This window comes from Paroedura picta, chromosome 1 (assembly GCF_049243985.1).
Source record: "Paroedura picta isolate Pp20150507F chromosome 1, Ppicta_v3.0, whole genome shotgun sequence".
NCBI lineage: Eukaryota > Metazoa > Chordata > Lepidosauria > Squamata > Gekkonidae > Paroedura > Paroedura picta.
In genome coordinates this window covers 30,322,041-30,349,364 of record NC_135369.1, presented here as the reverse complement: position 1 = coordinate 30,349,364, position 27,324 = coordinate 30,322,041, and the positions used below count along the sequence as shown (strand labels likewise).

The 27,324-nt window shown below is 45.5% G+C and overlaps 1 protein-coding gene across 8 annotated transcripts in view; it reads right to left on the bottom strand.

Moving 5' to 3' along the window:
* Window positions 1–27,324, bottom strand: part of EXTL3 (exostosin like glycosyltransferase 3) — a 183,081-nt gene that overhangs the window by 45,764 nt on the left and 109,993 nt on the right. For all 8 annotated transcript variants that reach the window (XM_077331808.1, XM_077331800.1, XM_077331840.1 and 5 more), the window contains one exon: window positions 348–2,905. In XM_077331808.1, coding sequence (XP_077187923.1) covers window positions 348–2,495 — 2,148 coding nt within the window. In that variant the 5' untranslated portion in view covers window positions 2,496–2,905. The remainder of the gene's footprint in view (window positions 1–347; window positions 2,906–27,324) is intronic.

Genomic DNA, 27,324 nt, shown 5'->3' with positions numbered 1-27,324 from the left:
TGGCTAAAGATACCAAGTTGGGGGTCACATCTGCAATCACCTAGCAAACGACTGAATCTTGGACCAAAACTGGCACGGAAACTGTGGGGGAAGAAGGGTGATCATGTAAAAGTTCCCATATCTCACACAAAGCTGAGGCTGGAACAGAATCCTTTCCCCATTCAAGGATTTCACTAGAAAGATTCTTAACATCTCAAAGTAGGCAGCCTTATTAGAAGACAATTTGAAGACCAATACATAATGCCAAAAGCATACATTTTATAAAGGCACACACAGAAAAACCCACTCTGAAATCTGTCCACGTTTCTCTTAAAACATGTAATGTCAAATAACTGAATTTCTCTTACCACAATTGGGACACCAATGTCTGGCCACAGGAGATCTTCTGATGGAAGCTTGGGAGAATTCCAGACAACCACAACTTTATTTAAATAGGGGAGACCATTGAGCCTCTCCAAGGAGTTCATCAATACTTCCTCTCTCTCATAGGTTAACATTACTACTGTAAATTGCTCCCTGGGGACATTGCCACCTAATGCAGCTTGGAACTCTTTTCCAGAGCCACCAGCTCCTCCACCAATAGGTCGAAATCCAGTCCCAGACCCAAGAAACTTGGCTTCTGATGGTAAGACAGGATCAAAGGGTGTGTGAGGAAAGAGGTGGAAGGGCCCGGGAGCAGAGTTCCAGTTCCGGTAGATATCCATTGCTGTGAGGGTAAAATTGCGCAAGTATTTGGGGGATGAGTAAGGTGGCTCTGTTTCCACTGGCCCCAAGTCTAAGTCCCCATTGTCAGCCATATTGGGGTCTGTGCCAGCAGCTTTGCCAGATCGGTGAGGGATCTCCACAGCCATTTCCTCACGAATGGGAACAGCTGGGATTTGGATTCGAGTCCTGATGATGGCCAAGACTGTGCTGAAGACACTTTCTGAAGTGGAAAAATAGGTCTCCCACAAGAAACGTCCCTGCCTCCTCATGGCCAAGAGGTCATTATCAGAAATGCTTCGCAGGAGAAAGTGCACTTCTGTGATACGTGGCTTTGGTATGATTAAGGCTGCCTCGTTCCACCGGATCACATCATGATAGGGCAGCTGGACCTGCTCTCCAAGGATCACTGGGATAGCTCCAACTTCTAGAGCCTCAAAGAGTCTCATTACACACCCAGCAGAGATCACAAGGTGTGTGTCCCCTGGGGTGATTATCAGTGCAAAAGTAGATAGTTTCAGTAGCTCTAGTCTGTCCTCCCTTTCCCCACAAAGAGCCCACTCAGTGGGCAGGCTGGCCTTAGGCTGGTTTTTACAAGTAAATTCTACCAAGACAAAGTCCAGCTTGCTGTCTTGTACAGCTTTCAAGGTGGTAATGATCCTATCATCATAGTCTGCTGGGGCATTGCCTTCAATTTCCTCCTCGAATGAACGTACTTCTTGCAAGCTGGACCGGAGAGATTCCACCTTCTCTCCTTGGAAACTGAATAAGTATTTCCGTTTGACTGGCACCTGGGGTGGGATCTTTAGGAAATTAGGTTCAGACATTGCATGGACCAGAGGAGACACTACAATATCAAAGCCTGGGCGATACTGTACATCATAAAAGGTGGACTGGGCAATCATGGCCCGCCCTGTACTGATGTTATAAAGAAAGTTCTGCGTCTCAGACTTCCTGGATAAGTTAATAATGAGATGGTTGTGTCCATCAGACCTCCAATATGGCAAAGTGTGCAACTGTTGCTCTATTTCAGTAGGTTTTGGCATTACGGGCTCCTGAATTTCTCCCACTAAGATTATGTATATACAAGCAATGTTTGCATTTTCAGTAACATATACATTAGTTCTGACAGTTGACTCAAAGGCTTGCTTAACTAATGGGTCTAATGAGCTTGCAAAATGATACTGGTCACTGTTGTAGACATAGACTGGGAATCCAGAAGTTAACGGGCAACGTGAATAGTCAAAACAGTTGTGCAACCGGCAGTTCCTGTTGGATTTTGGCAAGGGGAAGTTAGAGTCATCTTTCTCTGGTAGCAGTCGGATTGGCAAAGAGAGCTTGGGCTGATTTTGTGCCATCAGTTCTTTGTACGAATGTTCTGTTTGACTGATGACGTTCTTCAGCTGCAGGAGATCCTGCTTGGCATTCTCTATGCTTTTCTTGCAAGCTTCGATCTTGAGGTTCAGTTTGGCAATCTCACTGTTCAGCTCCTGCCGTTTGGCTTCCAGCTGAAGTAGCTCCTCACTCACCGACTCCCGGATGCGGCACAAATCCTGGACGTGCTTCACCTCGCACAGCTCGTTGCCTGTGCGCGGGCCAAAGATGCGCTTCCCAGCATCATCTGCATCGTCTATGGTGGTCAAATAGTAATGGGCGATAAGGGGAAAGAAGACCAGTATGATGAACAATGTGAAGCTAAGCCAAGTGAGCCGGATCCGACTAGACCACCGTAACATCCAGGGCTGGCCTCCATTCCCCACGCCCCCATTCCGCAACATGGTATACCCAGTCATGAGTCCAAGAACTGGCGCGCACCGTATCACGTTGGATCAGTAGCCATAACCAAGGCAGTTCTTTTTAGCAAACCACTAGAATGTTATTGTGCCCGTGTGGCAAAGGGCCAATAGAATGGAAATTTCATCTTCTCCACAGGATGAGGGACACGACTTTTGATCTGATGGAAAACCAATCATCCAACTCTTCTACTTGGCTGCCAGTTAACTGGGTGTTGCTAGGAGAGCAGGAGCAGTGCTGTCATGGCAATGAGGAGTTTCCTTTGGGCCAGAGAAACGCAACAGGAGCAAGCCAGGCGTCATCGACTCGTTCAACATTCTGTATTACTGTTCAAGGACCAAGGCATGCAGGAAGAAGCTCACACATCAGAATCCCTCGTAGCCGTTTCACTGCCAGTATTCCATCATCCCTAGAAGACAGCAATGATACATCAGACAATGCAAGAACTGCCTATTCTTTATGAAGCTACAGCAGCAAAGTTTCACAACAGCAAGACACTAGCAAAATGCCCTATTATTTGATAAAAATTGAGCTGCAGCTTGCAAAGCAGAACTAAAGCAAATACAACCTGAGGCTTGGTTAGATACTTTCCAGACTTGGTGTGAGAAAGAACAAATCTGGTTCATTCAGATACCCATGCATACTCCTAGATACCTCTCTTCTTGAGTAGTGTGTCTAACTTGAACTGAATATAGCATTGATTTATATTCAGGATCTTCTTGAACATGTAATCTCACCTTGGAACTAGGAATGGTGCAGTTCAAGCTGATTCACCCTTGATTTCATTTTTAGTTTAGGAAGCTCAATAATCAGAAAAAGGGAGCAGCTCCAAGCATCTGAGTGTCCAGCCTGGAATTAGCAATCGATTTTATCTTTTTTGGCCTTCTGTTCCTGTATCATTACAAACAGAGATTAATCTAGATGTCCACTGCTCTGGACATAAGTGATAATGAAGAAAGGAAACACAAAGAGTCGTTCATGTTTCCTCTAAACAGAAGGGGGTGACCCCCAGAGTAAATAGATAGGCAACAGATTTGAGAGGGGAAAGTGTTGTTTCTTCACATAAGACTTAATTACCTCAAGGAATTTATTGCTGCAGGAAGTCCTGACAAATACAGTCAAGCAGCTTTTACAAGGATCAGATGAGTGCAGTGAGGAGAACACACCCTGCAGATGGCTGTCTCTTTGTGGTGCTACTCCCAGTTTCTCCAGAGCAGTGGTTCTCAAGATTCAGCAAAGCAGGGACCCTATTTTGATTTGAAAATGTTTTGCAGACCATCAGAGCCTTTTGCTGCTCCCACCCAAGGAGTCAAAGTGTGTAGGGCACCCTGCAGGTGCCCCACTGAGTCCTCTGCCCTCTGGTGTCCTCAAAACAATACCGTAAGACCTACATTAACTATATTCTAAAAGCAAGTTTATGTTTTGTCTGCACATGGTCCTCATGCCCACGTCTCCAAAGGCTGCTAATTCCCCATGGCTGTGATTTCAAACAGCCCTGATTCAAAATCTAATCAAACTTACCAGTAAGCTTGGTGTAGTGGATAGGAGCGCTAACCATCTGGCAAACAGGGTTTGATTCCCCGCTTCTCCACATGCAACCAGGTGGGTGACCTTGGGCTCACCACAGCAATGACAAAACTATTCTGACCAAGCAGTAATATCAGGGCTCTCTCAGCATCACCCACCCCACAAGGTGTTTGTTGTGGGGAGGGGAATGGGAAGGCAATTGTAAGTTGCTTTGAAATTCCTTCTGATAGAGAATAGCGGCATATAAAAAACAACTCTTCTTCTTCTTAACTGGAAACAACTTTGAGCTGGAGACAGTAAGAAACTGCAGTGTCAGTTAACAGGTTCAACCTAGGAGCAGCTGAGCATGGGAGGGAAGGAGATGGAGAGTAGCAGCAAATGTATGAGCTCCCACCCTTCAAAAGACAAGGCAGTCAGTTAGAATAATAGAATCATAGAGTTGGAAGGGGCCATACAGGCCATGTAGTCCAACCCCCTGCTCAACGCAGGATCAGCCCTAAGCATCCTAAAGCATCCAAGAAAAGTGTGTATCCAACCTTTGCTTGAAGACTGCCAGTTCCATGCCTTTCCCTGGAGGCGCAGAGACCCTACCGCCAGTCCTTAAAAATGAGAATGTATTAGCCAGTTCTGATCAAAGACAATGACTTCCTGGATTCCCAGCAGCACAGGGGGGGGGGAGGAATATTCCACTCTGCTGGAAGAGCATCTTAGTACCACTCCCTGCACACTGGCTTGCCTTTGGTATGTGGAGAAGAAAGTTGTCAGTCAAACTCTGTTAAGTCTTCAAATTAACACATTACTATCATTTTGCCCCTGGGTCTCACTGCTGTCCTGATGCCTTACAGAACAGATGGAGTTTATATTGCATACAAAATGTGTGTGGCATCTAATTGACTGGAGCAACAGATGGTTTTCAGAGGGAATCTAAAGTGTCCTGTAAATTCAGTGTCCTCTGACAAAGCAGAAAGAGACTTCTGAAGAAGAGCACACCCAAATTTTCATTACTACCTTGTGCCCTTTTAGCTCCTCTTTCTTCTCTATAGCCTTGCCTTCTGCCCATCTTCTTCCATGCCCACATCTTGAGCATCTTCTCATCCTTGCTTTCTCTGTACAACTTTAACTTCTTTCTTATCCCCATCCATTTGCTAACTAGGTTATAAATCTGTGGGCAGGGACTGCTTCCGTCTTTTAATCATTGTACTATACACTGAGTAGTTTTTGATGCAAATCACATTTATGCCAGGATTGAAACACAAGTGGCTACACAGGCACATGGAAGGAGGAGATGTTAGCTAGAACCAAACCTAACAGAGGATGTCCTACACTCACCAACAAGTACCCTGCAGCCTACCCTGGAAAAATCACCCACTGGAGTTATACAGAAATTCTGCTGCAGAGAAGGAAAAAGCCTATGTGACATCAGTGGGCCAAAACCGGGGTACCTGAATACCAGAAATGTAATTATTTGGAAGCTAGTACCCAACAGGCAATAGTACTGTAACATGACCAAGACACCAAACCTCAGTTCATATATCTACAAGCTTGAAGTCGCCTTATATCCAAATCAGAGCCATCTTCTCCAGTGTGCCACAGCTTTCTAGGGTCATCACCAAAGCCTTGGACAACGCTAGATGTGTTCTCACATTGTCCTCAACTCCTATTCCTAAATAAGGATGGAAAAGCATCTATTTTTATACTTATGGGCAGAAATTCCTTTTAGACATGAAACTGTCTCATTGGGGGAGGGAGGGAAAACAGGACACACTGCATAGTAGAGATTTAGAAATGGCCCTCTGAGAGTTTGTCAGTCATCAGATGCCAGGTTTCATAATGCTTTGATACGTTTCATATTGCAAGGAAAGCACAGCTGCCGGAAGCTCTCTGTTCCCTCGCAGCAGGTACAACCTTGGGTAATATTGTTTTCTTGATTCAAAGGAGGGGAGTAATATTTTGGTCAGATGAGAAATTTAGATTAATAGTCCTAATATATTTTAAATGAGCATGCTGAAAAAGAGAATGAGCAAGGCTGACCAGAAAAAAGGGGGCTTGAGCCATACTAGATTTTGATCATTAATACACTGCTCATGTTGGGGCACTGGGGCCTGCCATGTAGCACCAGTTATCCCATGCTTGTGATGCCATGTGCAACCATCCTCCTGCAATCTGGGGCACCCACCCATGTGCAAATAAAGCTGATGCTCATGATCCTCCCCCATTAAAGACGAGGTCAGTGCACCCCAGATGAGGCTTTATGACACCTGGCTCTTGATAGAGTTCAACTGACAACTTTGGCCACCATCAAGAGCCTGGCCATGATCCTGAACCTTATACTATCAATGACGGCTCAGGTCACAAATAATGCCTTACAGGCATTTGATCATCTATGCCAGACATGGCTGTCAGTGCCCTACCTATGGATGTCTGACCTGTGACCGTTACATGGGTCACCTCCAGGATGGACTACTGAAACTTGCTCTATATAGGGCTACCCTTATATTTGATCCAGAAGCTTCAATTAGTCCAAAATGGAGTGGCCTGACTCCTCAATGGAACTGGACAGAGAGAGCACATTTGACTAGTGCTCCCCCAGTTGTACTGGCTCCAAGTTGAAGACCAAATCAGGTTCAAGGTACTGGTACTTACCTTCAAAGACCTAAATGGTCTGGGACCGTCATACCTATGGGACCTCTTCTTCCCCTCTGCCCCTTAACGGAGCTGAAGATCCCCCAGCCCTAGAGAGATAAAACTGGCCTGGTGGAACACTCTCCTGAATGACATCAGGGCTCTGCACGACCTAAAACTGTTCCACAGGGTCTGCAAGGCTGAGTTGTTTGGTTAAGGCCCATAGAACATCAAAGTAACTGGCCTCCCTACACACATAGGAACTTATAGCGATAGATAACATAAAATAACATCTAGTTGCCATAGAAACATCTCACTCATCACTTTATTCATTCCCCTTCCCGCTTTGAGAAGGGCAACAATCGCCTATGCTAAACTGAACACTACCTCAGACTGTAAGCAATAATTTAAATTTTGTAATTTTAATTATTTTAATATTTTAATAATAGGAATGAATTGTTTTATGTTATATGTTTACAACTGTGAGTTTTATCGAATATGATGTAAGCCACGCCTGAGCCAACAGAAACAGGCAATATGTTTGGAAGCGGTGACAGAATGGTTTGAGCAGAGTCACCTGAAACTCAACCCCTCCAAGACGGAGGTCCTGTGGCTGGGAAGTAGGGGGTGGGAACAGGAAGCGCATTTACCCACCCTGACAGGGGCGCATCTTACCATCGATTCCCAGGCCAGAAACCTGGGTGTAACCATTGATGCCTCCCTGACTATGGAGGCGCAGGTCAGGAAAGTAGCCGGCCAGGCATTTTTCCATCTTCGCCAAGCTCGGCTACTAGCGCCCTACCTGTCCCCCGAACACCTGGCCACTGTGATCATGCAACGGTCACCTCCAGATTAGATTTCTGTAACTCGCTCTACGCGGGCCTATCCCTGTCTCTGATCCGGAAACTCCAGCTAGTACAAAATGCAGCTGCTAGGGTCCTCACCGGCACACCTTGGAGGGCCCACATCCAACCTGTGCTGAGGCAGCTGCACTGGTTACCAATTGCTGCCCGGATCCGGTTCAAGGTTCTGGCTCTAACCCTTTAAGGCTTTACGCGGGCTGGGACCCACATGCCTGAAGGACCGCCTAGTGCCCTATGCCCCCCGCAGGGCTCTGCGCTCTGCGAGTGAGAATCTTCTGGTCGTTCCCGGCCCTAGGGAAGCACGCCTAGCCTCGACCAGGGCCAGGGCCTTTTTGGTCCTGGCCCCCACCTGGTGGAATGAGCTCCCGGGTGAGCTGCGGGCCCTGCGGGACCCTTCAACGTTCCGCAGGGCCTGCAAGACGGAGCTCTTCCGCCAGGTCTATGGTTGAGGCTGGGGCTGCTGGGGTACATCGACTGCTCTCCCCCGGGCTTCTTGAACATCGTTGACCTCCTTCTCCTCCACCCCCACTTTTTTAGGAATGGGGTAGGAAGGGGATCTTATTATTGTGCCACCATGTTGTGACATTTTAAAGTCTTTTAATGGGAGTTTTAATGGGGTTTTTAAGACACTGTAACCCGCCACGAGCCATTTGGGAGTGGCGAGAAATAAATCGAAATAATAATAATAATAATAATAATAATGATGATGATGATGATGATGATGATGATGATGATGATGATGATGATGATGATGATGATGATATAAAAATGTTATTAATTAATTAATGGTAAGAAAAGTGGAGGGAAAATCTTGCCTCTGTGTGCGGGAAGTGGGATGGGGCATCATTATCACAGTCCCATAAAATGATACCCGCAAACTCCAAGACTACAACCCTCTGTAGTTTATTTGAGTTTATAACTCACTCCATTTCTCAAAACTATGAGAAGTTAAAACAAAACAAAACAAAACAAATCTAGATAGTATAATAAAATTCCAGTTTACACAGCTGTAATAGCCCCCTTCCAGAGCATAGCCTGATGCACAGCAGGGGTCCTTTCATAGGGTTCCTTCCCCTACAGAGAAAGGGGAGGAGCGAGTTTCACTGTGATGTGATTACATCAGCCAACAGCCCTTCTGGTTTTGCACCAAAAGTGACATTGTGCATCAGCGCTGTCACTGATGTTGCTCCTGCCAAGTTGCCAGCTACTCATCTATTTTCTACTCTATTCCTCAAAACGGTGAGAGCGGTTTTTAAAAGATACACATACAATTCCAAGCAGAATGGCGTGGCATGACATTAAGATCTGGAAGACCCAGGGGGGTTATAATCTCCGTTCTGTCTTGGAAGCTTGTCGGGTGACCTTGAGCCTGAACACAATCTCAGCCTTACTCACCTCACAGGTCTCTTGTGAGGATATAATGGAAACGAAGAGGAGGCCAAGACTGACTTGGGAATGTTCAGCCTGGAGAAAAGGAGGTTGAGAGGGGACATGATAGCCCTCTTTAAGTATTTGAAAGGTTGTCACTTGGAGGAGGGCAGGATGCTGTTTCTGCTGGCTGCAGAGGAGAGGACACGCAGTAATGGGTTTAAACTTCAAGTACAATGATATAGGCTAGATATCAGGAAAAAGTTTTTCTCAGTCAGAGTCGTTCAGCAGTGGAATAGGCTGCCTAAGGAGGTGGTGAGCGCCCCCTCACTGGAAGTCTTCAAGCAAAGGTTGGATGCACACTTTTCTTGGATGCTTTAGGATGCTTAGGGCTAATCCTGCGTTAAGCAGGGGGTTGGACTAGATGGCCTGTATGGCCCCTTCCAACTCTATGATTCTATGATTCTATGATTCTATGAAAGCTCTTACAGTGTTCCCAAGAGACCACCGTAACTTAGAGACACCCCCCACCCCACCATGGAATTGCAAACTGCAGCCAGGACTCCAGACACACCTGCTATGGAATCTGTTTCAAGTTTCTCTTACAGAGGACGCAACGGTTAAGAACGTAAGAGAACATAAGAGAAGCTACTTTGGATCAGTCCAACGCTCTGTGTTACACAGTGGCCAAAACCAGGAGTTAATGCTTTCTTCTCCCTGCCAAATCCTTTAAAAAACCATGAATCCCCTACATGATTCAGCTTAGAACATACAATATAGTCAGTACTGCAGAGATCTCAACAGCCATTGGAGTAAAGCAAGCTGCTGCATAAGGATTCCTGCTGTTACCAGCAGACACTCTGTGGCCCTGGCAAACTAGCCCGGGGGATACACTAGCCCAGGATGTGTTGTGTACTTTCCCATGATTTTTATACTGCATTTTGCTGAATCTTGTTTAAGCTGTATTTTTGGTAAGGCACTGGTCCATAGTAGCAACTCCCTTTTTTTTTTCCAGGAGTGTGCAACTGACTGTGAGCCCCTCCCTATGGGGTTCCTTTAATTCATCCACCTTGCCACGTTCTTTAACAAGAGGCAACTGGGCTTTAATTTGAGATCATTACATTCAAAGCAGTGCTTCCTGATTCTGATTGAGAAACTGGTCTAGCAGACGAGCAAGAAGCCTACGTTCAGAAAACGGGAAGCCTCAATCATTGGTCGATGCTATTTTCAGACATCAGGCTTTCCTTAGGATGGAAATGAAAAGCCTGATATTTCAGCTCATGCTGGCTGTGGCTGGGAAATGACCAGTGCTGTGTTCTTGCAGTTTGCTCTGCTCCTGCGTGTGCACTGCACCCAAAAATTATTTGCCAGCTGCGGCCATGTCAGGTTTCCATGCCTGGAAAAACACACATGGCATCAACACAACCGGTAATAAGCAGCTGTGGGCCACAAAGGTTTCTGTGCTTCCAAGGCTCAAGAAGAAAGAGTATCGCACTGCTAAGCACATAGAAGGCCTTATGTGGAGTATTACATTCAAGTCTGGGCAAGTCAAGTCCAAAGAACAAGCTGCCAATCTTTCAACGGAGAGCTACAAGGGAGCTTTGGGGTTGAATGTCATCAATATGCAGAGGATACCCAGCTCTGTATTTCATGATCTGAGCCACCAGATGCATCCCTCTCAGCTCTGCGCCCATACTTTGAGGCTGTGAGGCTACGGCAGGACAGATGGAATGCTAGTCAAGAAGGGTGAATCTTAGATGGAGAAGAGTTGATATCTGCACAACGGATTAAGACCTCAAAGGGGCCTTAAAGATCCAGCCTTATTGCTTGAAAAGATGTATGGTGTGATGCCCTAAGACTTTTAAAAAAATCATCTGTGTTTGACAAACTCACCCCTTTCTATGCTATTTCATGCTTTGGTAACCTTGTGGTTGGGATACTGTAATACACGGGTAGTTAACCTGTGGTCCTCCAGATGTTCATGGACTACAATTCCCATGAGCCCCTGCCAGCGTTTTCTGGCAGGGGCTCATGGAAATTGTAGTCCATGAACATCTGGAGGACCACAGGTCGACTACCCCTGCTGTAATACACTCTATGTTGGTCTGCCCTTGAGGACAATCCAGAAACTACTAGTGATCCAGAATGCAACAGCCTGACTACTGTCAAACCTGTTTTTTAAAAGCTACATTGACGGCCAGTTTGTTTTCAAGCTCAATTCAAGGGAATAACTTCAAATCCATTCACAGCCTACGACCCACATATCCCTATGTGGGTCTGCCCCACTTCGGAGTACATAATGCATCAGGCTAGTTCCAGCTATACAATATTAGGAGTGTATCCGTGCAAGAGATAATATCTCTGATCAGACATCATTCTTCAATTCGGAGGGCCCCCTCCAGCAAGAGCACTATGGCATTTGGATTAAAGTATCTATTTCATCTTATGCCATGCTGTCCCCACTCCCCCCCCCCCCCGGCCTTTTCTTTTAACCGCATAACTCACTTGCATCGACCTACCATCTTGCTCTGCTGTCACAAACAGCAGAAACATGTTGAGACTGGAATACCACTGAGAAATGAGGGGCCTAGGAGATGCAATTGGATCAACCGAACCAAAGACATTTTTGGTTTTTTTAAGGAAGCAAGAAAGTTGACATTATAACCTGCTTTACCTGGGCTCCAAGGGTGTTTAAAAAGAAAGCCCTTATCTTTAAAAGCCTTGCCTTATGTTGTCTGATAGAACTGTTTCATATCCTGTAATCCAACTTGAGTCCCAACAAGAAGGCCAGACTATAAATAAATTTTAGAATCAATAAAATGCTGGAAGCCAGAACCCCCCTCCCCAATTTGAGGAACTGCAGAAACCTTTTCCCTGAAACCTCCAAGTAAGGATTCTAAGAGTAGATATTCATCATGATTAGTAGCCATTGAGAGCCCAGTCATCCAAGAAACTCAAAGCCAATTAAAACCATAATCATCAGATGAAAAGCTGTAAATACTTTGTGCCTAAAAGGAATTGCTGGGTTAGAGCAAGAGATTTGCAGACTTCATCCCCTCTCCCACACTGGGACAGAAGGAGTCTGAGAGGAGATATAACCAAGGCAAGAAACTGCGTATAAAAGCCGAGCAGGAAAACAGAGGGGAAACAGTGACAGTGAGGGCTGAGAAGCTAGAGGTTGGGAAGAAAAGGGGAGGTTTCAACACCAGCTCTGGTACTGACTGCAGGAGCTCAGCCTCCGGATGAAGGTGACACCGGGGCACGAGATCCTTATGAGTGTCTTCCGACCACTCTTAAGCATCTCACGCAAACATCTTCACCATATGGCTGAGAGCTGCACCTCCTACTACCAGCTGCTCATTTTCTAAAGAAGCAGGGGAGCAGAAATGCAAGAGAGAGTAGCCATTCCCAATCTCATAGCTTCTTTGTATACAAAACAAGAACATGCATAAACATTTCACGCACGTTTGGAACCCGAAGTCCTGAAAATGGGAATAGGAACAAGGAAAACCCAGGTTCAAATCCCTACTCAGTCATGCAAGATTCCTGGGCCAGTCACACATGCTCAGGAGTAAATTACCTCACAGAGTTGTTTTGAGGATGCAAAAGAGGTGAGGAGAAGAATGTAAGCTGTTCTGGATCCACCACTGGGTAGAATGGCAGGATATATATGAAGTAAATAAATAAAATGTGGATGTTTTGTTTTGTACACAGAGCCAGAAACCACAGCTTTCTTACACCCCCCTCCCCCATTTTTCAAATATGCAAACACACAGGGGTAGTCAAACTGTGGCCCTCCAGATGTCCATGGACTACAATTCCCATGAGCTCATGGGAATTGTAGTCCATGGACATCTGGAGGGCCGCAGTTTGAATACCCTTGATACTCGGTGCTTCAGCATTTTCAGCCAGTCCTCCAAAATGCACCAGAAAAATTAGTTCTACTTAATGTATTTCTGCTTGGCAGTCAGAATTAACTTGTAATAGGTTACTTTCTTGACAATACTTTACACCTGGTGGGTGGGTTATCATTCTGTTGGGGCTTTTTGCTGTTTATCTTAGCGAAAACCGGTCCAAAATCTAAATCATCACAAAAAAATACTTTAAACATGTTTTTATATATGTTCTTATGCTTAGTAGTTTATTTTTTATTTCCCTGGGTTTAAAAATGCTGAAACTCATCCTGAGCTACTGGGCTCACCACCTAAAAACAAGATAAAATGAAAACAGAAGTGAAAGATTTAAGAACCACACATTTGGAGCCAGGAGAATGGGAAGGCTGCCAAAAAGGTTGGGTAATTTTGTTGCTGCATCGAAGAGCCATCTCAGTCCATTAGCCTTTCATTGTCTGCCTTGCACCTTGGACTTTAAGTAAGAGCCCATCAGCAAGTCATTAAAGGGCTTTGTACAAAGATTCCCCTAATAGAGCGCTAATACCAGCTGGCTCTGAACAGCAAACTAATTTTATAGAACGTTTTTTTCCAAAACTAGACACAAAAGGCGCACAAACAGCCAGGTGACAAGATGTTCTTGCTTTAAAAAAAAAATTAGATCTGCCTGCCAGGAGAGGATGATGGAGAGGGTGGGGAAGTGTGCCAACTTGCTGGCATGCACAAGCTTTAAAAATCTCCAAGCCAATTCCACACCCACCAATCCCCTTGAAAAGAGGATGGAAAAACAGAGCTCTTTTATTTGTGCCATAATAATTCCAGTGACATAAATAGAGATAGCGCATCTGTCTGCCCTGGCATGGAGCTTGAATGATGAGTCCTATGGATCAGACATCATTCTCCTTCTAGAATAATAGAATAATAGAGTTGGAAGGGACCTACTGGTTCATCTAGTCCAACCCCCTACACTATGCAGGACACTCACAACCCTATCGCTGATCTACTGTAACCTGCCACCCCTTTGCGTACACAGAATCAGCCTCTCCGTCAGATGGCTATCCATCCTCTGTTTAAAAATTTCCAAAGATGGAGAACCCACCACCTCCCGAGGAAGCCTGTTCCACTGAGAAACTGCTCTGTCAGGAACTTCTTCCTGATGTTTAGATGGAATTTCTTTTGAATTAATTTCATCCCATTGGTTCTGGTCTGTCCCTCTGTCCCTATATCAGAGATAGTCAACCTGTGGTCCTCCAGATGTTCATGGACTACAATTCCCATGAGCCCCTGCCAGCAAATGCATCTCACGCAAATGCTGGCAGGGGATCATGGGAATTGTAGTCCATGAACATCTGGAGGACCACAGGTTGACTAGCCCTGCTCTATATAACAGCCTTTTAAATGCTTGAAGATGGTTATCAAATCCCCTCTCAGTCGTCTCTTCTCCAGGCAACAGGCCAAACTCCCCCAACCTTTCTTCATAAGTCTTGGTCTCCAACCCTTCACAATTTTTGTTGCCCTCCTCTGGACATGCTCCAGTTTGTCTACATCCCTCTTCAACTGGGGTGCCCAACACTGAACACTGTACTCCAAGTGAGGCCAAACCAGAACAAAGCAGTACCATCACCTCCTGTGATCTGGACACAATACTACATTTGATACAGCCCCAAATCCCAAAAGCCTTTTTAGCCACTGAGTCACACTGTTAACTCATGTTCAATGTGTGGACTCCTAGATCCTTTTCGCACATGCTACTGCCAAGACAAGTCTCCCCCATCCTATATTGGTGTCTATGGTTTTTCCTACCTGAATGCAGAACTTTTCATTTGTCCCTATTGAATTTCATTTTCTTAAGTTTAGCCCACTTCTGTCCCTTAGCTATTGGTCAGAGGAGAGAATTGCAAGCACTTTATTCTGGAGCACTTGCAACAGCTCAGGATCTTCCCAAACCAGCTCATGAAACTGGACCAATCCAGGCTGCTCTGTGACTGGCCCAGACCTCCCTGGGCAGCACAGCAGTGGCCCGACCTCCTCCCACAATGGCCTGCACCATCCCAGCCTCCTGCAGTGCGCCACAACTGACTCAGCCTCTTCTGGTGCACTCCCTGGGGCGGAGCTACAGACGTCACATCTGTACACATTTCCATCCCAGAGGCTGCGGCAGAAGATGTGTCCCACATCAATAAGTGATCACATTCCAAGGACCAGAGGAAACCCTCAAAGACCTTCTCTTCGGATATCATCTTCACGGCCACTGACAGCAGTTCTGAAAGCCAGCTTGATGTAATGGTTAGGAGGAGCGTTCTCTAATCTGGAGAGCCAGGGTTGATTCCCCTCTGCTTCACATGCAGCCAGCTGAGTGATCATGGACTAGTCAAACTTATTTGTTTATTTTATTTATTTGGATTTTAGAGCTGTTCTTGCAGAAAAGGTTCTGTCAGAACTCTCCCCCCCCCTTCTCCCTACCTCACAAGGTGTCTTTTGTGGTGGGAATTCTTTGGGTAATGAAAAGTGGAGCATAACAACCAATTCTTCTTCAAAGAATTTTCAAGCTGTTGAGGCGATTTTCTCTCCAGTTTTTGCTCCTTGGCCCTCAGACCCAACACACTGCATAAATCACTGTGTGTCAGTACAAAAACCAGAGGGAACTCAGCCTGTCTCTCTAGATACACATTGCTTCTCCTCTTCACTTATGAATGCCCATTGGCACTTACCGTGAAGGGTACTTCTCCCTGGGTTCTAGGACTCCATCCTTGATGGGTGGTTCTCACCGCTGGTGCTAGGGAGGCAGGCCTTAAATTTACTTCCTCTTCCTGTCTCCCTGGTAGAACCGCCCTCATCTTCAGTTGTGATCCTTCCAAAGCTCAGAGAAACAATACTCCAAACTACCGTAACCATAACTCTCTGTAATAATTTTTCTTTTCTTTCTTTCTTTCTTTTTTTTTTTTATAATAAGAACATGAAATAGTGGAAGAGGAAGCAGAAAAAACAGTTCCGAACAACTAAATGCCCATTGGCACTTACCGTGAAGGGTACTTCTCCCTGGGTTCTAGGACTCCATCCTTGATGGGTGGTTCTCACCGCTGGTGCTAGGGAGGCAGGCCTTAAATTTACTTCCTCTTCCTGTCTCCCTGGTAGAACCGCCCTCATCTTCAGTTGTGATCCTTCCAAAGCTCAGAGAAACAATACTCCAAACTACCGTAACCATAACTCTCTGTAATAATTTTTCTTTTCTTTCTTTCTTTTTTTAATAATAAGAACATGAAATAGTGGAAGAGGAAGCAGAAAAAACAGTTCCGAACAACTAAATTCCAATATTCCCCCTTTTCCTGTCCCATAATGACTATAACTGGACTAAATTTCAGACGACGTCCAGGGAGGGCTGGATGGAGTCCTAGAACCCAGGGAGAAGTACCCTTCACGGTAAGTGCCAATGGGCATTCTCCCCTGGTTCTAGGACTCCATCCTTGATGGGATATGCAAGAGCTTACTTTGTCCCGGGCGGGATTGTGTCGTCTGAATCTAAGCCTTGTAAAAGAACACTTCTGCCAAAGGCAGCCTCCGCTGCACTGTAATCACTAAGCTTATATGGCTAAATTTTTGTCCTCAGTTTTTTAAACTTAAACTGTCCGATGCATCTTGACTATCTTTGTATAGCCTCCTAATCTGCTTTATGCCAATAAACGTATTGTATTGTATTGAATACTAAGCTTATAGTGCCTAATAAAGGTGGAAATTGAAGACCAGGTAGCCGCCTTGCAGATCTGTTCTACAGAGGCAGAATTTATCATGGCAGCATTTGTTGCAGCCCCCCTAACTGAATGCGCTGTAATGCCAGAGGGCACAGGCCTACCCAATGAACTGTATGTTTCAGCAATACAATCCCTGAGACACGTTCCAATAGCCACAATAGACATCCTTTCCCCTTTATTAGGCGGAGAAATGCTTATGAACATTGACTCTGATCTCCTAAATGGCTCCGTACGTATAAGGAATGCCTTGAGGGCCCTTCGTACATCTAATCTATGCCACAAAACTTCTTTAGGATGTTTAGGGTCAGGAAAGAATGTAGGCAAATTGATTTCCCGCATCCTGTGGAATCTAGATTCCACCTTGGGCCTAAATATAGGATCTGTCCACAAAACCACCTTATCTTTGTAGAACACCCAAAGATCTTTCCTAATGGATAAAGCTCCTAATTCTGAAATTCGTCTAGCAAACGTTACTGCAACTAAGAAAATAACCTTGAGTCGCAAATGTCTCAATGAAATATCCTGTAAAGGTTCAAAAGGTTGTCTCAGCAACGCTGATAGTACCACACTCAGGCTTCAAGTTGGGAAATGATGCACGGCTGGGGGAGAAACTACCGTGGCTCCCCTCAGAAACCTAGTAAAGTGAGGATGCTTGGCTAAGGGAAACCCTTGAACCTTCGGAATAACTGTCGCCAAGGCTGCCACCTGTCTACGTAATGTGGATGGTTTCAAACCCTTATCCAATCCTTGTAAAAATTCCAAGATGACCCATAACCCAGTCTTTAAAGGGTCCTGTTTTTTTTTTTTTTTTTTTTGTCTGCACCACCTGACAAATACCTTCCAAGAATAGTTATATATCCTAACAGTAGAAGGTTTTCTGGCCGCCAGTATGGTGCTAGTCACCTTTTCACTAAGGCTGCATTTTAGCAGAGCTGACCGTTCAGTCTCCGCGCGGTCAGCTGTAGCCAGCCTGGCTCGTAATGCCAAACTGGCCCCTGTGTCAAGAGATCTGGTATTACCGGTAATGACAGGTGTTTCCCCACCGCTAGACGCAGGATTGTTGCGAACCATGGTCTGCGTGGCCAATAAGGAGCCACCAGGATTACCTGTGCCCCTTGCTGTCTGACCCTTCTGAGTACCTTGGGAATGATTGGGACTGGAGGAAATGCCATTGAGCCGTCAGGGCATCTATCTGTTCTGCTCTGAGTTGAGCAAACCTGGTGAAAAACCGAGGTAAGAGCGCATTCTCCTGACTGGCAAATAGATCTACCACTGGATTGCCAAAGTGATCCACAATCATTTTGAATACACCCCAATTCAAGGACCATTCTGCTTTGGAAATCTCCTGTCTACTGAGCCAGTCGGCCTGTACATTCAGGATCCCTTTGATATGTTCTGCTCTCAGGGACAGAAGAGTCTTCTCTGCCCATTGTAAAATCAGTGACGCTTCCTTGTGAATTGAGGGAGATTTCGTCCCCCCTTGCTTGTTTAAATAAGCCTTGGCTGCAACATTGTCCGTTCTTACCAGGACATGCTTTTGCTGTAATTTGATTTGGAAGTGTACCAAGGCCAGTCGAATTGCTCTGATTTCCAATAGGTTTATTGGAAATTCCCTCTCTTGTGCTGACCATTTCCCTAGAACATGCCTAGTCTCCAGAGTGGCTCCCCACCCCGACAGACCGGCATCTGTGAATAGGACTAATTCTTGTTCACGAAAAAGCGTCCCTGACCAAGATTCACCGGCTTCAGCCACCACAAGAGGCTGCTCCTTACGGCAGGAGTCAACCTGATTCTGATGTTTGACTTGGCTGTTATTTTCTCCTGAAATGGCCTTAGAAGGGACTGTAAAGGACGCAGGTGGAAATGCCCCCATTGTAATGCTTCCGTGTTTCTACCAGAACTCCCATGAGTTTTGCCAGTGTCATAAGTGAAGTTGATTTTTCTCGTATCACAGCCCCCACCAGATCTCTGGTCTTTTTGATCTTTTTGTTTGGCAAAACCAATTTTCCTTTTTTTTTTTTTTTTTTCTGTGTTCAACAAAACTCCCAGATGCTCCAAAGCACTGGGTAGGAACCATGGAACTCTCTTCCAGATTGACTAGAAATCCTAATTCCTTCAGAGTGGTAATCACTCTCTCTGTGTGTGATGTTGATTCCTGAGCTGATGACGCTCGGATCAAGAGGTCGTCCGAAAATGATGTATTAACACGCCTGACTGGCGTAATGCCACAAATGGAATTGGACGCCAATCCCCGTTTGATTTTGGCACTGTAAACAGAATTTTCTCTGTTCCTCTGCAGGAACTATTTCTATTGCTCTTATGTTTAGTAGATGTTGGACTGCTTTTAGCAGAGCATCTCTCTTGAGCCGATTTGCGCTTAATGGGGACACCAGACACCTGTTGGGGTGAATTGCAAAAAATTCTATTTTGTAACCAACCTGAACTATCTCTGCAGCCCATTAGACGGACTGCGCTTCAACCATCTGTAAGGGAACAATGATAAACGACCCCCTACCGGAATCTCCCCGTCTTCTAGGGAGTCATGCTTTATTCTGGGAGGAGTCCCTGTCCGGCTTCTCCTGTCTGTTGAAGCCTTGTCTGCTATATCGGGAGTAACGTCCCCTACGAAGGGAATATCGACTATTCCCCCAGGATCCTCTCCTGTTCTCCCGAAATCTTGGTAGGGTGTTCTGTGATCTGAAAGAAAAGCCTTGAAACTTTCTATCATTACCACGTCTAACAAACTTTGGCATCATTTGCTTTTTATCTCGGGTTTCGATCAAAATTCTATTCAATGCATCCCCGAACAATTTATCTCCCTGAAAGGGGTAGGCAATAACAATGGATTTGGAATGATTGTCTGCAGGCCAGGCCCTCAGCCAAAGACCACGCCTAGCAGCTGCCAAGGACACAAGTCCCCTGGCTGCAAAAATAACTGCATCCAAAGTAGTATCTGCTAAATAACAAACTGCCTTTAACAGTCGTGATACACCTTCAGTAGACTTCTTGTCTGCTTCAGGAATTAATCTTACCAGCTTTCCAGTCCAGACTATCGAAGCCCTAGCCGTTATGGAAGCTGTGGACGAGGCTCTAATGGCCATAGCTACAGCCTCATGTGCCTTTTTGAGAGAAAAATCTCCTTTTTATCCATCTGGTCTCTAAGGTGACCCTCACCATTCTGAGAAACCAGACCCTGTGACTGCAAGGCCGTGACTGGTGCATCGACCAGAAATGTCTGTAAAACTCTTCCACATAGTCTGAGAGTTTGTACATTTTTTTTTTATATATATATATATATAAATGCCGGAAATTGCTTGTTAGCCATAGGTTTTTGCCATTCTGCCTTAATCTTTTTTTTTTTTTTTTCCAAAAAACTCAAGCATAGGAAACACCTTTTGTACGACCTCCACAGGAGGAAAAAATTCTTCCTTACCTTTCACTCTAGGCTTCATATCTTTTTCTGGCGGTGCCTCAGCTGCCTCTGGCTGAATAAGGGCTAAAGCCACAATACATTTCTGTAATAAGGGCTAAAGCCACAATACATTTCTGTAATAAATCTTGAAAATCCTCCTCTTTACAAAATCTCTGAGTTGACTCAGGGACCTGAATATCTTCCTCCATCGCCTGTGTCCCCTGTTCTTCATCCATCAAAAACTCACCTTCTGGATCGCTCACAGACGATCCTGAGGACATAGGTAAATTATAGCATATCTTTGTAGCCGCCTTGGTGGGAACGGACTGAGGAACCTGCTCATAGTGAACAGAATGCGATGGGGAATAATATTGAACAGGAGGATGCAGCATCCTAGGCGGTAAAGAAGGCACATTTAAAGCAGACCTCTGCTGATAAAACGAATTCATTTCGTTTCTTAACATACACTTCATAAAATTGAACATTTCAGAGGACATGCCAGCAGGCAGCCCTTCACTCACATTTGCAGGTCTGTCTCCAGAAGAAGTGCCAGGCTATGGGTGTCCCAGAGAGCCAACAGAGGTTTGGGATTCACCTTGTATTATAGAGCTCGTGCAGTCATTTTGGCATTCAGCCACTAGGGGGACTCCTTCCCCCACGTGCAACTCAGAGCTCGGCACATGGCTGCCCTCAAGGCCAAAGCTCCCTGCAGAGCTAATCATGACGCAGTCAGAATTGCCTCCGGAGCTTGTTTGTTTAGGCAGAACGCCTCTGCTAGCCCGTTCACACTTCTCTCCACGCAGCCTTTTGGCTGTTTTGCAAGTAGCCTTCCTAGGCTTATCGGGCTGCTGCTGGGCTGCCACGGTCAGTAAGGTTCCCGATGGAACGCAATCTGCCGGGCCCGTAGCTCCACCGGCAGCTCCATGCGTGCCTGGGAGATGAGACTCCAACAAATAATCATCTTGAAAAACACTTGTTGCCATTCTGAACAGTAAGTAAATTTCCTATTAATCTAACTTTTAAACTTTAAACTCTAACCTGGCAACATTAACTATGAACTGGGAGGGAAAGATACAGAGGAAAAGAAGTAGAAGGATTTTAGTATAGAAATTCCAACTAACAGTCTTAATCTAGCTTCTATAAAAAAAGGTGAAGAGCTAATGCTCACACAACCGCACTCCCTGCAGGCAGGAGAAAAACTGAAGATGAGGGCGGTTCTACCAGGGAGACAGGAAGAGGAAGTAAATTTAAGGCCTGCCTCCCTAGCACCAGCGGTGAGAACCACCCATCAAGGATGGAGTCCTAGAACCAGGGGAGAAAAGCAAATTTTAAAATACCTTTCCTATTTGCCAGGATTCACTGCCAGCGACCGTTCTTCCCCCGTATCCTCACCATCCACCCCTCTTCATAAAAGAAACTACACACTGTTTTTAGGGGACCATGTTGGAGCAGTTTTACGTAAGATGTCCCAAATGACCATTGTCAGCAGGACTGATGCGATATGCAAATTTAATGAGCTGTCAAACTAATGGTATCTCACCTCGGAGCATCTACTCTGACGTGCAGCTGTTCTCCAAGGTCCAACGAAAGGCACATAAGTGCTCCTTCCTGAAATGTTTTCATAATCAGACCATGGACTCATTGCAAAAAAGGTGTCCCTGCTACTCAAACATGCCTGGCTCTGCTGTAGGAAATGACCTCTCAAGAGTGAAGACATAGTTTGTGGCTCCACTTGGGTTGCAGAGTTAGTAAGGGCCCATAGAGGCACTTGCCACTGACAAAAGCCTCTGACTTGAGGCAGCTTTCCCAGTGGCAATGAGATGGGGATGAGCCCTTCACTATCAACCTAGGCCACAAAAAGTTATTTTAAAGGTTGGTAAAAATTTCACAGGTAAGACTCTTGCTCAAGGTCAGGAAGCATGCACACCTTTTGGCTTGCTATGAAGACTGGACAAAAAATCTTCCATGAAAACACTAGAGGGTGTCACCCCAAGGGTCAGATATGACTCGGTGCTTGCACAGGGGATACCTTTACCTTTTTAAAGAATGCCTTCCCCTCCTGCATTCTCCCTCTGCCCCCCCCCCCCGAGAACAAGAGCCTGAAGACTAATTTTGGCATTCTTGCCTGTTGAATTTGGGCCTGCTCCTGAGCCCAGGTGACAATCCAATAACTGCTAAGGCATAACCATAAGGCCAGCTCACTCTGGCACTGTATCATATCAGCAAAGTAAGCACAGAGACAGCATTCAGTAGCTCTTCACATTTCTCAGTGCTGTCTTGGATTGTTATTATCAGAATGTGATGATTTGCTGTTCAAACAGTTCAGTTTGGCTTCTTTTGTATCATGTAGCTCAATCCAAGTCTTACTATGTTTGCTGCAAGGTGAGAACCCACATCCCAAAATATCATCATCTCAGCCTGCCATTTCCAATAGCTTTGGTACGTGTGGATTGGTTCCCTTGAAGGCTCACCTCACTGCTCTTTGTAACAGGCACAAATGAATAATCCCAGCACTAGAGAACAGCCACTTTTCCACCGGGGGGGGGGAGGGCGGGGGGAGAATTCAGGAGGGGAAGGCATTCTTTAAAAAGGTAAAGGTATCCCCTGTGCAAGCACCGAGTCATGTCTGACCCTTGGGGTGACGCCCTCTAGCGTTTTCATGGCAGACTCAATACGGGGTGGTTTGCCAGTGCCTTCCCCAGTCATTACCGTTTACCCCCCCCCCCAGCAAGGTGGGTACTCATTTTACCTACCTCAGAAGGATGGAAGGCTGAGTCAACCTTGAGCCGGCTGCTGGGCTTGAACTCCCAACCTCATGGGCAGAGCTTTCAGACTGCATGTCTGCTGCCTTACCACTCCGCGCCACAAGAGGCCACATGAGGGGGGGGCAGGGGGAGAATGCAGGAGGGGAAGGCATTCTTACTGTGAGATAAAGACACAGAATTAACCATGGCTGACAAACTTTGCCCTGCCTTTTGCCTGCTTGACCCTGCCCCAAACACGTACTCTTTGCTTCACACCAAACACATCTGAGAGGGCCCATATTCAGCCAATGCTGCATCATCTGCAATGGTTACCAGTCTGCTTCCGGATCAAGTTTATAGTACTGGTTCTAACCTTTAAGGCTATACATGGCCTGGGTCCTACTTATCTGCGGGACCACTTATTTGTTTATGCCCCCCCCCCCCGCAGGGAACTCTGTTCTGCGGATATGAATCTACTGGTGGTCCCAGGCCCCCGGGACGTTCACCTGGCCTTGACCTGGGCCAGGGCTTTTTCAGCCCTGGCCCCAACCTGGTGGAATGAGCTCCTGGAAGAGCTAAAGGCCCTGTTGGAGTTGCCAGCTTTCCACAGGGCCTGCAAGACGAAGCTCTTCCGCCAGGCTTATGAGTGAGGCCAAGGCAGTGTCCCGGTGTTATCATCAGAGGATCTCTTAATGAGAATAGCTTAGGAACCTTGCTCCCAGTGGGAAAGAACTGGCCCACTTGCTGAACGGGATGGGTGGGGGGGGGGTTGGTATTTTTATAGTTCACCATCTTGTTTATGTATCATGGGATATTTTTTTTGGGGGGGTTATTATGTCTTTATTGATTTTGTAAACTGCCTCAAGACATCTGAGAGTGGCAGTATGTAAATACACAATGTCTTTTGCATCCACAATTCTTGAACAGCAGATCTATATACCACTGTCCCCTGTAAAAGAACATAATCCAGCAAAGTCACAGGAGGTTGTTTAATGACAAGTTCAACAATAAACAATACCAAAGAACAGGCATGAGCTCTGCAGAAGCATTTACTAGGCGTCTTCTAGTCTTGAGAATGTACCAAAACTCCTGGATCCCTCTAAGTCAGGTTTTCTCAACAGGAGGTTCATGAAGCCCTTGGCTTCCTTGGCGGCCCCGGAAGGGTACTGCTTATTGAGTGGGAGTTAAACAATTGTTATATTTCTCCAATTTCTTCATTAAAAAATAATTGGATGATATGACCATATAAAGTTATGTTGACACACCCAACATAAAAAAGGCCAATGATGGGACTGGAGGGGGTGGAAAAGGGAAGGGTCCTTATCATAAAAATACTTGGTGGCTGAGGCTCAATACATATGGTAGCGACTGGAGTCCAGACAGATTACTCTAACTTAACTGTGTTGGGAGGGAATGGCAAGGGGCAATGGAGGAGCGGATGTTCCCAGCACAGCAGACTAAAGCTGCTGGTCCATTTCTGGAGTTGGGGCAATGGAGCGTGATGTCACATCCAGTGCATCTGTTTGATGTCACTTCTGGTGACATGACTTTCAAAGGCGTGGCCTGCTGACATCACTTCTGGGGTTTCTTAAAGCCTAAAGAGTATTTTAGGGGTTTCTTAATGGTTAAAAGGCTGAGAAAGGCTGCTCATATGGTCATACCGTACCAGATTACCAATATCTGATGAGGCTTATCATCAGACATTTCCAAACTCAGTTATGTACTCCTGAGGTCTAGAAACTCACTAGATTCTGTGCTCATGCAGTGAAATTGCATAGAAACAACTTAGGAGTTCTAATAGGAATGGGAGCCCACAGATAAAATCCATTTCTATCAAATAGAAAAGAACGGACACCCATTTCCTTATCTGTATGCTGCACACCAAAAAGCAACATTCCAGGGGCTGAGGAGTAATGCAGGCTATTAAGTTTATACAAGCTTCACAGGGCAACAATCTAAATCACATAATGTCTTAGCAACAGGCAATTCAGCTGTTCCAAATGAGCAGTCACCTGAACAATTGCAGTGTTGTGGGAAAACATGGACAGGGGACAAAACCCAAAAATCAATAGACTCCAATTATGAAGTCTACTAAAAGTAGAGTTTAAAAGGAAAGCACCACAAGGCACAAAACCTAATAACTTCTATGCATCCTGCATTATCCTCTTCCACAGCTGAAATGTGAGGACTGCTTAGTCAGCTGATGTCTCTTTATGCATTTCAAACTGCAATGAGGTCATGGTTCTGCTCAGGGGCGTAATGCTGACTTCTCAGACTGAGGTGATCCCTCAGACATACCCTGCCCAGGACTGTCAAGGATGAGAACTGTGAGGTTGGCAGAGGATGATCACCTTTGTGTTTGAATTTTAAAAGGAAATTCATATATCAGCTAACAGATTACTGGGTCAGTGCAGTCCAGGACGGAGAAAGACAGATGTTTATAAGCGCCTGTGTGTTATTTAGCCCATATGTTCCTATACATCTTTCTTTGGAGAAGTCGCTATTTGAAGTTGCAGAACAAAGATTGAGCTCAATGGTGCCTTTAAGACCAGCAAGGTTTTATTCAAGATATGAGCTTAGAGAAATGTGCACGCACATGAAAGCTTATACCCTGAATAAAACTCTGTTGGTCTTGAAAGTTGTACGACGTTACTGTATAATGTTCCATGTAAAGTTATACAGTGTTCAATGTAAACCGCCCAGTACTGCAAAAAATGGGCGGGATGAAAATCCAAATAAATAAATAAAAATAAATAAAGATACCATTGGACTCAAGCTTTGTTCTGCTACTTCAGACCAACACAGCTACCCAGTGGAAATTATCTGAAGTCATTTCACAGCAGTAATTCTTCTTTGGGGTAGAGACTGCTTAAGAGTGGGAGAACAGTCTCATTGGCTAAAACTAAATATCTCCCAGATGCTTCTGGGAAGAGAACAAGCAAGGCACGAACAACCACCAAGTATACTGTCTCCAAGGATGGAAGATCCCATTCAAGTTTCATGTCTATGACAGATCTTGTGGTAGACTTCCAAATGTGAATTTTGTGTGCTGTGAAGGGTACAAGTTTGCTCATAGGAACAAAACTTTCTGAAGTTGTCACCCTGGAAACAGGCAAGGATGGTAATTGTCCATACATGTGCATATGGTTCCTACATGTCATTCCAGGAAATATGCAAAACAGACTTATTCCAGAGGGCATTCTTACGAACTAGTATGAGGGAGCCTATGATAGCTTCCCAAAAGACTATGTGTAAAAGATATTGATTTGGAAGAGAAATTTAAACTCAGGAGTGGAATGTAATGTAATGCCCTAGGCAAAGAGAGAAGCACAGGGGGAAGTAAAGGAACAACAGCTGGCTTGGAATGAAGGTGGAAAACTAAAAGGAGAGACCACGTCCTGCCCTGTAATGCTGTATCACCAGGCTGCCCTGCCCCACCCACCCCACAACTTGAAGGAGGTTTTGCGGTTTGCGCTAGGCCAGCAGTTTTCATCCAGTCAAGGTGAAAATTGGTGGTTTGGCACCTGCTCTTTGACACCAGAGACTCAGGAGCGTACATTTCAACAGCTCAGCAGGTGCTCTGCTTTCGCTCCAGTGGGCATTTTATCAGCAAGGCCCCAAGACAGATGCAAAGCAGAAGTCAGAGCTTAGTGCAAGAAAGGAAAATGAAAACTTCCACTTTGGGCTAATTTAAGTGGTGGTCATATTCAGAGAAAGTGAGATAGATCACACACATCCAACCCACTCTGGGCTCATGGAGCCCTGGGTGTTTGTTTGTTTTTTAGAAAAAATTAAGACCTACTTAATAAATGCCTTGTGGGGTAATGGTTAAGAATGGCAGCCTCTAATCTGAAAATCCAGGTTTATTTCCCACTCCTCCACATTCAGCCAGGTAAACGATTTTGGACTAGTCACAGACCTGTTAGAGCTATCTTCACAGAGCAGGTCTCTCAGAGCTCTCTCAGTCCCACCTACATCATAGAGTGTCTGCTGTGAGGAGAGGAAGGGAAGGCAATTGTAAGCTGTTTTGAGACTCCTTCCTCCCATAAGCATACTGGTGTCTATTTCTTTTTCATCCACTTTTTTCCTATCCTTCCCTCTTCTCTTCAAGTTAATACACAAAGACCAAAAGGGGGGAGGTGGGGGAAGAGGCAGTGATGGGTGTTACCTGGCAGAGACTCATAACAAAAGGTCATTGTGAGGAACCCTAGGTAAGTTTTCAAGCTGGAGACAATTGCCCCCCAACGCTGCATTCCCTTCCTGGTTTTCAGATGAACACACACAAAGTTGCCTTATTCTGAAGTCCATGGCGTCTTTCACATCACCTCATGCCTAGACCTATAACTGGGGATGCAGGGGACTGAACCAGGGACCTTCTGCATGTGAAGCAAAGGCTCTTCCACCCAGTCACAGCTCTCCCTCTCCCCCCCCCCCCAGCTTGCAGTGGTTGAATCCAAGAGTCTCATTCCACACATACATGCCTAAAAGAGATTCCAAGGATTCAGGGGCAGAGAGCGTGCTCTATTATATGAGGCCATCACCCCCAGACTCTTCTCACAGTGACCCTCACAAAAATCTGTCTGCAGATTAAGCTTTCATTGATTTAGAGCCTCGTTATGCAAAAGTCAAAGGGTAACTTCATGACTTCTATAC